The sequence below is a fragment of the Cibotium barometz genome, chromosome 54, assembly GCF_041138505.1.
Source record: "Cibotium barometz isolate CiBa-2024 chromosome 54, ASM4113850v1, whole genome shotgun sequence".
In the NCBI taxonomy this organism is placed as follows: Eukaryota; Viridiplantae; Streptophyta; class Polypodiopsida; order Cyatheales; family Cibotiaceae; genus Cibotium; species Cibotium barometz.
Genome location: NC_141099.1, coordinates 28,944,843 through 28,956,631, shown reverse-complemented (window position 1 = coordinate 28,956,631; position 11,789 = coordinate 28,944,843). Strand labels below are relative to the sequence as shown.

Here is an 11,789-nt window from a genome sequence, read left to right as displayed (position 1 = left end):
CTATTGGCAATAGAAAGAGTTAATTAATAATCTCATAAAAAGCAAGGTTATTAATAGTGCACGAGGCCTATATAAGAGATTAAGGTGTGCACATAACAATGTGTTGAGCCAACTATCTATGGGTATGTATCTAGACTACCTTGTGAGGTATGTCATGGACTGTCGAGATTTGTAGCCTGATATGATGCATATGGTGGTTATCTAGTTGTAAGATTATCCATAGATGAGGTGGCCTTGTAATTTGGTGCTTCACCCATCTAACTCTCCCATGCTCAAGGATGGTCTAGAGTAATGAACCTATGGTTGAGTGGTGAGTCTGCCAACATCTTTCCCACATGTGGCTGGAGCTTCGGATGCAGATTAATGAAACCATGGTTATGTGTGTCAAGGTATGCCAACTATAGTCTCTACATGCACATGTCTGGAGCTTCGAAGGCAAGTTAATGAAACCATGATTATGTGTTTAGGGTCCATCACTTAACGTTCTAAGTGTATTTCGTAAGGTCTTAAGACACACTCGACATGATACAGGTGGAGAATGGACGGGGCGCTCCCAAATGCACCAAACACGTTTCACATTGCTCCGGCTACGACAGCAGCAGGAGTACGTTTGACGTTGCCGAGCTTTTGCTTATGTAAATAGTCTCTCTCTGTTGGGCGCGTGCACTCACGGGGAGGTAAAGAGCTGTTATTTTGATTTTAAAAAATAAATAAATCTGTATTTATATTACGCAGTCCAATTGCTTTTAAGGCACATAGAATTGGTATCAGGCCGAGGCTGAGAACAAGGCTTGTAACGCTGTTCTCACCCTTGTAATTATTATGAGGCATGCTCTAAATTATCAGACGACTTTAATGTTGAGCTGAACCTCATTTCATCGATCAATGTGAATTATCAATAAACAAGAAAATAATTCCTCTATAAGGACCCTGCCTTTGTGGAGAGAGAGAGAGAGAGAGAGAGAGGTTCTAAGACCCAATGTGTAGACACTCCTGTGATAGCATTCCCGAAAAGCTAACGCAAAATGAAATATATTTTTGAGCACAAGTGCCACATAATGAGTGCTGAGAGGATGTTAGTGACTCATGTGCAATTACTCTGTTGCAAGGACCTTGGAGTTGCACGGGCGAGCGAAGGGCTATGTGATGAGCTGCACAGATGTCCATGACACGCTTGGGGGCTCACCAGCCATTTTGTTAATGACATTTATGAGCTCATCTTTATAGAGCTCACAGTGTTGGAGAGCGGCCAGCCTTGTTTCACCCCAATCTTTTTTTATATTGGCTCTAAAAACCCCTATTCTATACATACTTGACCAATAAACCCTCCCGGATGAGGCAATGAAATCTACCCCGAATCTCATAATATTATGGGCAAAATGCTCCTCCATCTCAACCTTCAGACTGCAGAAACCATCTGAAGATCATAAACATGGACATTAGAGAAGTGCCAAAGAAAAAATAGCATGCGTAGAGTACGCAGGTCCTACTTGTACAATGAGAGGTTCAGTAGTATGACCAATGGTGCTCACCCTGTGTCATCCTCCCCTATGACGGTATACTTGCAGGCAATGTCCGCTACTCAAGGCGGAGCCTGCTCTATGTCGCCGAAGGATGTCCGGCATTTGGAGCTGGCGGGAAGAGGGCTTGGATCTTGGAGGACAAGGATGTCGGGCTCTCTTTAGGGTCTGTGCCTGATCTCGTATAACTCCATGTGTGCATGGTGCCAGCAGGTCGGGGGTCACGTGGTGTCCTGTCCATGATCTCCCAATTCCCCGGAGTGTCGGCGGGGCTGAGGATCTGTCAAATCCACCTGGTAGGGTCTGAAGAAGTCAATGATGGGTGGCTGAGTGGTATCCTGCTGAACATGACACTCTGTCTGTACCCTCAATATGGCCTCTGTGATGACGTAGCTTTAGTAAATAAAGCCCCAAGCATCTCTGGTCTCTGTTGTGTACCACGTCCTTGACGCGCCAAATCGCTCCCTGAAGAGAGAATAGAACCTCCCCTGAATCTCATAGTACACTGGGCATCTAAGCAGATAGTACTCCTCTGTCTTGACCTCCCTGTCATGCATAGCCTGCAAAGTGGTGCCTCTTGAGGTATACCTTCTGTTCTCCGAGTGCCTCTCCGAAGGCGGTGGGAAGATACCCTGAGACATGGGGCGTGAGCTGACCAATAGAAATTCTCATGGCATGTGACGTGTGTTGGTATATGTATTCTGGTCTTTCGTGATTCTCAAGACGTGGTCCCTGTAAAACTAAAGCTTCGTGGCAAGCTCCGTTGCGGACAACCATATCTGCCTTGTGTGGAGGCGAGCTAGGTTGAAGCGGATGATGTGGTTGATCTCTTGCCGAGAGAGATCTAGAAAGGATGCATCTAGGTTATACTTGAACGGGTGGAGGCGGTCCATTTGGATCAAACCACCTAGTGATGCGGGAGTACCCACATGTGCTGTGCCCTGCCTGCGCCAACTGCATGGATGACTCAAGTGCCACACCTTCGGGGGAGAGAGTCTCTGTCCTGTGTGTATACATGGTAGATGTAGATGACAGTCTGGAAGAGGGCATCAAGGACCAAAGGGCTTGCTCCAAACTTAGTAAGCACAATCTCAAGTGGCAGTGATGGCTTACTCCTGATCATGCAGGAGTACATCATGACCTGCAATGTCTCTATCTTCTACCAATCTGCCTCTGCCAGTCCAGTCCCCAAAACGAGGCGCCATACATCACGGGTGGTCTCACTGATGTGTCAAATAGACAGCTTTTTGTGCTTGGTTCTTGAAAATGAGCATGAAAGCACTCTCTCTCTAGGTAGGGCATTTTCCTCTCACTAAGTGGGGAGGAAAGGAAGGATGTGCCAGATGGGGTTCTCGATAGAGACGACCGTTACGAGAATGAAGGGCATTCAGTATTTTCTTTTCTCTATTTTCTTTCATCCTGGCGTCGAGCTACTATTTTTTCGTAGAGCGCCTCCCTGCAGTATCGTTACTGTGGTAGAGTTTCACCACCAAGTTCGAGATGGATTGGTGTGGTTCCTCCACGCAAGAGACACTATAATATCAACCCGTTAACGAGAAGTAGCAGCCCTAGCCAGGCTAGGCTAAGCAAAGCCTCTCCCTAGGCGGGCCTGGGCAGCCGGTCTCATGGAGAAAGTTGGAGAGAGTGAGAGAGAGTTCTACTAATGTTGCAAAGGGTCAAAATGATATGTGAGACCAAAAAACATACATAAAGACTGTCTAGGTCTTACATAGGATCTCATCCACACAAGAAGAACTTATCAAACTAAACCAAAAAAGAGGCTAAGAGTCCTAGGATTCATACACTAATCCATGCCGAATGATACCGCATCTACAATAATAGGATATGTGTTCCAATCGAGAAATTGATGTTTGGGTCGAAAATCTTGGATGAGGGCTTTTCTATCACGGGAAACGGCCCATTTGCCTTCTTGTCATGTTGCCCGAACTTTGTGAATTCGGTGCTGTTTTGAAACAGCTGTGCTGGGGTGAGTGCATCTGTGATCCACACTTTGGTACCCTTACATGTTACATCCCTAATTGGGCCTAGGGTCAGTGTCAACCGAGGGTTAGGATAACCCAAGGTTAAATGGATGTGCTAACGTAAGATTAGGGCTAGGGCTTAGTCAGATGTAACTTGCCCAAGGGCTAAGGACTAGGAAGGATGAAGTCTAGATTGGCCTAGAGTCAATAAAAAGCTAACTAGAGGCTAATTATGGGGTAAGGTCTTAATAATAAAAACAGAGGGCCAAATATACACTGGCTATTGGTATATAAGTGAGTTTTGGATCACTTATGAGGATTATCCCTTCCTAGCGACCTCCGTGCCTCCTAGCACTTCCATAAGCACCACCCTGGCAGATACGACCAGGACCTCCACTACCCCCTCGGAGAGCCAGTCGTCCCATAGACGTCCTTCAGGAGGAGTCACCCTTGACAGAGCCGCCCATACTTACCAGGACCTCGTCCACGGCCGCTTCATCACTGGTGGATTAGAACCATCATCACCCGCCACAGGAGACGACTGGCCCACCACTTTAGTCTCTCTATCTTATAGCACCCCATGAGAGAGATACTGAGATGAGCAAATTACACCAGTCTTATGTTAGTTGTGGATATTATACACTTTTGTTGTACCTCAGTAGGAGCATTTTCCTTTCATAGCTGTTTAGGACTGTTTTTAGGACTTTTTTAGTCCTTTTTGTCTTACTTTTGATGAGACACCATCAGCTATGTACTATGTTTTGGTCTCATAGGCCACTTTGGCCTTTCGTAGATGTTAATCTCTCTCTCTCTCTCTCTCTCTCACTTTAAAATCCACAAGGTTCCATCAATTGTAAGATCCACCAGGATCTTCCTAAACACAAACAACCAGAGTAGTACCAAATAGAAGGGGTGCATGCTAGCTCACCTCCTAACTGAAGATTCTGTCCGGAATCTTCTCGGAGCCAGATGCTAAGGCTCCAGTCCCATGAACCATGGTAGTTAGCACTGTGCTGAGGCTTTCAGTATGACTGGCAGTGATCTGTCGAATCCAATCATGTTCTCGCTGGTAATCCTAGTCCATCACAAACCAATAGTCAAGAGACATAATAATAAACCCATAAGTCACTTATAATTAACCATCCACTCATAAATAGCCAGTAACCATAGATTTAGTAATAATCCACCTTAGCCAGTAACCATAGATTTAGTAATAATCCACCTTATCCACCAAGAGATATAGTGACTACTGCCGCTATAATTAACCATCCACTCATAAACAGCCAGTAACCATAGATTTAGTAATAATCCACCTTAGCCACCCGTATCGGTTTGCTTTTTCTAATTTCAAGGCTCCCCTAACCTTGTCGGATTAGGCCACTAATCTCGAGGATTAGCGTTGAGTATGTAACAACCAATCCAGGTGCCTCCTACTCTCACGTGCAGGGAAAATGAGAAGACAGTGGCTCCTACATCCTCCAGGTTTTTGGGGGGGGTGGGGGGGTCGGAAGTGGTAGAGTACCACACAAACTTGCAATGGTGTCCTGCTCTCAAACTCTGTAGTGCAATCCACCATGAGACGCGTGACGAAAGCATAGTCGATCGGGTATCCCAGCAGGAACGGGGGGTCTCCTGGATTTGAGGCTGGGTACTCTATCACTGGTGAAGAGTAAATCTGGGTCTCCAGTGTGTGAGAATCTCTAGAAAAAGTGCTAGGGGTTGGGGGGAGGGGAGGCTTTGAGGTAGGATGGCGGCGGTCTCTAGCTTCGGGGGAGGAGGTTCATGAGAGGGTGGTGAGGCTGGTGGGGGGTGGGGAGGAGGCGGAGGAGGAGCATCTATCGGTGAGGGTTGTGGCTCTGACGGGGTCTCCATAGGGCCTGGGGGGTCAGCCTACGAATGAGGTAGGATGATCCACCAAGAGGTAAGGAGGGGGTCCCTCTTCTGGGGTCGTACTGCGGTCAGAGGCGCGGCCAGGAGCCGTTGCCTCCGAGAGTAAGGGCTTATAACAGTTTGTGGTGGGAACCGGTATCTCGGGAACTGTGCCTGCCTCTTAGGTAGGAATCATGACTAGGCGTTTGCAGGTGAGGCTCTTGGAGTGGGTCCTCCTCCCCTACAAGGGCTGGGGCTTCGGTCCGCACACCCTTTGCTCTCCCTCTCGCGCTTTGACCGTGCTGTGCGTGTTGGTGCTCCATATTGCATCGCTGCAACCGTTGCTGGTGGGAGGACTGAGGTGGTTGTATGGGGTCCTCCTCAATCGGCTGGGGGATTGAGCCATCCACGGGTGCTCTCCTCCTCTGCTGTTGGGGTGGTGGAGGTGGTGGAGGGGCTGGCTTGGGGGGGTGGGGGGGACAACGAGGCTCAAGTGGAGCGCCTGCTCTGAGAGCTGCAGACACTTGGGGGTGAGAAGTTTAGCCTGTCATGCCCCATTTCGGGGGGGGGCATGCGCGTTCCAAATGTCCCATCTGGTGGCAGATGTAACACTGACAAGGGAGGCCAGAGCAGGGAACGTCGATCTCTTGGGGAGGGACTTCATGGATGTCATGATGATGCGGAGTGCCAAAATGTCCGCTGCTCGGGTGACGACGGAGGTAATACCTGAGCATTATAAGGTGATCAAAATACATTCCTTACACATCCCTCCTATATGTGTAAGTAGAGCCTAATGGCATATGGGCTAACAAAGTTCAAAATAAGCCTAGTGGCATATCAGTAGAGCCTTGTGGAAAAATACATCATGGGCCCTCTTGTTCTTGAGGTTATGGTGATAAATGTGATCAAGATTCATGAAGGAGAGCACGACAATACTATTTTTGCATACATGTTTAGTGGTCATTATGCATGTAGCACATGCTTTCTTTTGTTTTTTAAGAACCTCCTTCAATTTTGTCATTGAGGCAGAGTGTTGAAAATCAGCTTGGATGGCAATGCCAAATTGTATGGTGCTTATCAAAGATGTTTGCTAGACACATGATGTGTGCAATGGAGTGCCAAAAGTGAGTCATTAATGCTCGCTTGGAGTGTACTTGATGCTTGTTATCAATGGGATTCTCTTGATTTGTGTGACTTTGCAACTCCACCAGACCTTGAGCTTTGAGATTAATCTTTTTGATTTTGCTTATCGTTTAACTAGCCCTAATCATTTAGTTAATCTTATGTTTGATCCTTCGTAGATTTTATTTTTTTGTCTACCATGATTCACTATGAGACCATGGTAGTACATCTGAAAGTACCAACAGTGGATCGTGAGGGTCTATGAATCAGGATGATACATCTGAAAGCATAAACAGCATGCACACAATGGCTTGTGAGGAAGAGATTATAAATGTGCTATATGGATGCTTATGGCAGTGTGGCACAGCAGGAAGGCTGATGTAAATTGATGCAGATGCTGAAGACCCTATAATGTGCCTGTCTGCATGCATACACGTGTGAAATTCACATATTGATGTGGTTCTGTTGATTTTTTTCGTTCTTCCAGATTTTGAAGTGACATTTTTTTGGTCAATATAATGGATGGAGCCTTTACAGATCATCAAAGTCCATGAACACAAATAAAAATGCATAGTAGGTTATCATTGTTCTTATCAATTCCGTATGTCAGAAGTTTGCATTATTTGTGATACTCAAGTGGACGTTAATCAAAAATTTTTTCTGTTACTGATTTGCAGGCAGTAGTCAGAGGGGGCTGCATGATCGTAAATATGGACAGCTTTGTCAGAGTCTCTTGGATTTGGAGCTGGCAGCAGAGAATATATTCAACACCATAACAAACAGAGTACTTCAAATTTAGCTTTGTATCTAGTTTCAATGTCAGCATTGGCCTTTTTAGAGCCAAGAAGGGATTGCAAATTTTTGTTGTGATTTGATTGATGCAGGTTAGTCTTGAACATCACCGCTTGGAAGCTCTCAAAGAGAGGATACAAGTCGTGCAGGTATCGTGGGTGCCTACATTCGGTTATATTGTCTTGTCAGGCATACTTTAGTCTTTATAAGAAAAGTTATACAGATAAGCAGAATGATTTTTTCTCAACTCTTTCTGTGTTTTTTTCAATGTAGACTCAAGTTAACTTCATAACGGGCACGAGTCGGGCAATAACGGTCTTCTCGAGCTCAAAATATCCTACCATACCTGCAGCTGAGCAAGATTTCGTGCCTCTTTTTGGAGGAAAAGTAGGAGAAACATACTCAGAATTTCCATCTAGCACACTCTCACTAAGCAGTGGACAATCTCAGGTGCTTCATTTGTCCATCTTTTTGGTAAAAGCCTGTGACTTGGCAACATGCATGAAGACAAGGTCAGCATGTTTTTCTTTTTCAAAGTTTTGTAACAAATGGGCATCTTTGCATTTTTTAGAATGGAGGAGAAGGCACTTCTGAGCTGTACAGGTTCTTTACTGAGACCAGCTGTGAATCTTGGTTGGATGTGCCAGAACAGAAGGTAGCAGACAGAACTTTCATTCGCAGAATATTTTGTGATTTGATTTTTAGGACTTTATGTTCTTTTGCAAGCATTCTTGTCAGCAGGTGCTTGCTTGGTAGCTATAGCACCATGCTGGGAGTTCAAATCCCCACACCTATATGCATAGTTGTATACATATTTACACACACATTATATATATATGAACTCCCAAAAGAAGAGAAATTTATTCTTGGTGTGCTCATACATGTAGATGCGCACTTAAGATAGACAAGACATACACATCGAGAAAGAAAAAAGAGTGGACAAGAAAGATAAGATCAAGAGGATGTGTGTTGATTACAAGGGTCTTAACAAATTAATTGTTAAGAATAAATATCCTTTGTAAAGGATGGATAACCTAATTGATTGGCTTTGTGGAGTGCGATACTTCACAAAGATTGATCTGAGAACAGGTGACCATCAGATTAGGATATTTGAGGATGATGTCTTTAGGACTAGATATGGACATTGTGAATTCTTGGTATTGCCACTCGGACTCCGTATGCACTGGCAACTTTCCAGCAGATGATGAATGATTTATTTGGTCAATATCCGGGAAAGTTTGTGATTGTCTTAAAAAAAAAAATAAAAAAATTTAATATCAGAAAGGAGACTTCTATTAAGTATGGAAAATTTTACAAAATAGAGATTTCACACCAAGCAAGGTGGAGATCTCAACCAATCAGGAGGCCTTTTTTTTTTCTCTCTCTTCTTCTTCTCGAAAGGAGACTTCTATTAAGTATGAAAAATTTTACAAAATGGAGATTTCACACCAAGCAAGGTGGAGATCTCAACCATTCAGGAGCCTTGTGCTGCCAATAGGGTCCCGAATGAGAGGATGTGAAAAAGATACCAATGTCCCACTCTCTCATAAACTGGGCGCGCTTCCTCTCCGCAGCCCTCGAAGATCCCTGGATTTTGGCCCAGGTAGCCATAATGGTGTGAATAATATCACTCCAAATCCTGCAAAGACATTGAGAAACAAGAACGGGAGTACCCTCAATGGCCTTTGTCACCAATTGGTCGACCATTTGGTCCATCTCCAGTTTTTGCGTATCGTTCACTTGAGGCCAGGCTGGTGTCTCATGTGAAGAGGCCAGTATTTTTGCTGACATGGACGGGAGCCAGACTGGTGCCACCCGTGTGTTAGCAGGATGGTGTCGTATGGACGGGAGCCCGACTGGTGCCACCCGTGTATGACCTGGACTGTGCTCGACCCATGGGATTGTCACGCCATGGAAGAGCCAGTATTCGTGCCGTGTTTTGCCTATGGGACTGTCACACCATAGGGAGACTCGTGCCTGGAACTGTGTCTTACCTATGGGACTGTCACTCCATAGGAAGACCAAGTTTTTATGTTTTACGTCGTGCCAGTTTTGTGCCGACAGATATTTTGTACTTGTTCCATGAACGGGAGATATGTCCATGTTACTTTTTGCACATGCACACATGTTTTGCATGTTTGAAACTGTTTTCGCATGACATGTATTTTTGTGTTTGCCTGCTTGATGTGTTACTTACTGAGCGGGGACGCCTGCCAGTGAGTCGTGAAGTCTGCTTTGTTTTCTGACGAGTTTTGGTGCATGTGAACAGGTGGTAAGTATATTGCACATGTTGTTTTAAATATTTTATTTCTAACCTTTTGTTTTATAAGGTTAAGTGTTCACATTCATTTAAAAGTGGGCACTCCCTTTGGGCACCCACTTAGGGGCCAAGGTGGGGAGCCCCACTTAAGTGAGTGTGGGGGTGGGCATGGTCACCTACCCACACTGTGCACCCACATGCAAGCGTGGAAATCACTAAGGTTGAACCCCACTTTAATTTTATAAAAGAAACCTTCTCCTTCAAGCGTGATGATCACCCGCTTCCACCTTCTTATGTAAGACAACCGGCGACTATCTCTCTTGCGCGTGTTTACCCACAGGCGGCTGCTGAATCTGTTGCGCTTATGTTCTACTACAGGCGGCTGTACCTCCAGAGACAGCAGGCGACCCCTAGCCAACAGCTGCCACCTACGCTTCAGCCCTGCTACAGCCAGCTGCTAGGCCATCTCCTCTTCCGGTCATAGCCAGGCGGCTGTACACTGCAGCCAGGCCACTACAGCAACACAAAGGCGGCTGCTTCTAACTTCAGCGTGCTGCCTCTGCTCCTACAGGTGACAGAATACCCACTGGCTGCGCTGCCTGTTCCTCTTGCAGGCCATCGTGGGTCACCTCCAGCTAGCATCGCATCCTTTCTTCAGCAGATTGCGCCCGTTTGCCCACAGCACAGTAGGCGGCTGCACACAAGTGGCTGTGCACAGCAGCCAGTTAGCAAGACATTACTTCTTCTCCCTCAGGCGATTGTACCCTACATGTATGGGTACTATTCCTTCTGTTGATAGCTGTGTTCCCACAAGAGGATTTTACCTCTCCTAAGGCGGCAGCTCCATCTTCTTTTTGGCAAAAGGTTGCACTTCCTTTTCAAAGGCGGCATCTTCCGTCTTCAAGTGGCTCATCTCGGTGTTTCCCTCAAGTAACGGCACACATGGGTATTGGACTTCCTTTGCCATCCGCAAGTAAGTGAATTTTCAGATTTAAATAAAGTACTTTGTGTTAAATCTGCTAAGGGATTCAGTCCCCACGGTAACACACGTTCGGTGCCGGGTAGTCCAAGCTCTATTGGCGAACCTCGGTCCAAAGGTGCTGAGATCGGGAGAGCTAGGCGTTAGTACGAGAGCGCCTGTTTGTGCGTGATCTCGGAACACCAGTGAGGCGCTCTCCGCGGAGTCCAGTGAAAGCATAGGACCGTAGAGATTGGACCACGCTAGTGGTCGTTCTGCTTCGAGTATCTACTCCGAACGTCGACTTCGAGTATATTTGTTTGGTACTGTTTTCATATGTACATGGACATCATCTGGTTCTTGGAACCCATGGAGCATTGTATTTATTAAATACTCCCAATAAATAGATCATATATTGAGGGGGGGGTTAGCCCATTCCGGCCCCAGTGCTGGTGTCCATCTTTCCATTTCATTTTCATTTCAATTTCAAGTTGAATTAAGTTTTCCATTTCAAATTGTGGTTTTAAAGTTGTGCTATTAAGCGTGTGGGTGTCCAACGGAGTCTTCCCACTTGACGGGATCGGTTTCATTGGTATCAGAGCCAAGTTGTTTCCCTCTTTCTAGTGGGGAAACGAACCTGTGTACTGGACATTCCGTCTTTAGCAAACTTAAAACACAATGGACAACCAAGGCAACCCTTTGGAAGTGCCAAATTCGAGGGGTCCATCTAGTGCCTCTCGTGGGTCTGATGCCCTGCGAGGAAGACAGAAGCCCCTTGAAAGGTTTAATGATAGTGAATCAAAGGGTCAACTGTCTCCAGGAAAGACAGTTATGCTTGAACAAGAGCTTGATGCTATGAGGGCTGAAATGGAACATATGAGAAAACTTTTGCAGGCACAAGAGCAAGAGTTAAAGTTTTTGCATGAAGATCCCCATGTGCAGAGTGTTATTGAAGCCAGGAAGGCTGATGCAATGGTAGATGTAACTTTTGAGTCTATGGCTCGGGAACGAAGTGGGCAAGAAACCAAGGGAGTTGGCACTTGCCTATCTTCTCCGCAAAGGTGATATTAAAGAGGGGGATGACGGAGAGCTGAAATTCAGAAATCCACCTCGTTTGAAGCATGGAGATCCCGCATCTCAAAGGCTGAAATCTTTTATGCAAAAGGAAGAGGTGACAGAGGATGGTTCATTGGATGGTAATCTTATGTGTGGGATTCCTAACATTAGATTCTTTAAACTAAGGTGCATTATAAGGCCCCCAATTCGAGGACAACTTGGTGTTTGCT

At 45.7% G+C, this 11,789-nt stretch overlaps 1 protein-coding gene across 1 annotated transcript; it reads left to right on the top strand.

Annotated features, from left to right (window-relative positions):
• The first annotated feature begins 479 nt into the window (after window positions 1-479).
• LOC147608013 (uncharacterized) lies at window positions 480-8,497 on the top strand. The gene is made up of 7 exons (XM_086790144.1): window positions 480-677; window positions 6,981-7,066; window positions 7,171-7,277; window positions 7,378-7,434; window positions 7,559-7,735; window positions 7,857-7,940; window positions 8,375-8,497. The coding sequence occupies exons 2-7, from the start codon at window positions 7,060-7,062 to the stop codon at window positions 8,495-8,497; spliced, it is 555 nt and encodes a 184-aa protein (XP_086646270.1). The 5' UTR covers window positions 480-677; window positions 6,981-7,059.
• Window positions 8,498-11,789: the final 3,292 nt, after the last annotated feature.

Coding starts and splice junctions, on each gene's coding strand:
- LOC147608013 (XM_086790144.1), top strand. Junction 7,278..7,377: donor TCAACACCATAACAAACAGA/GTACTTCAAATT, acceptor TGATTGATGCAG/GTTAGTCTTGAACATCACCG. Junction 7,941..8,374: donor TGGATGTGCCAGAACAGAAG/GTAGCAGACAGA, acceptor ATCTGAGAACAG/GTGACCATCAGATTAGGATA.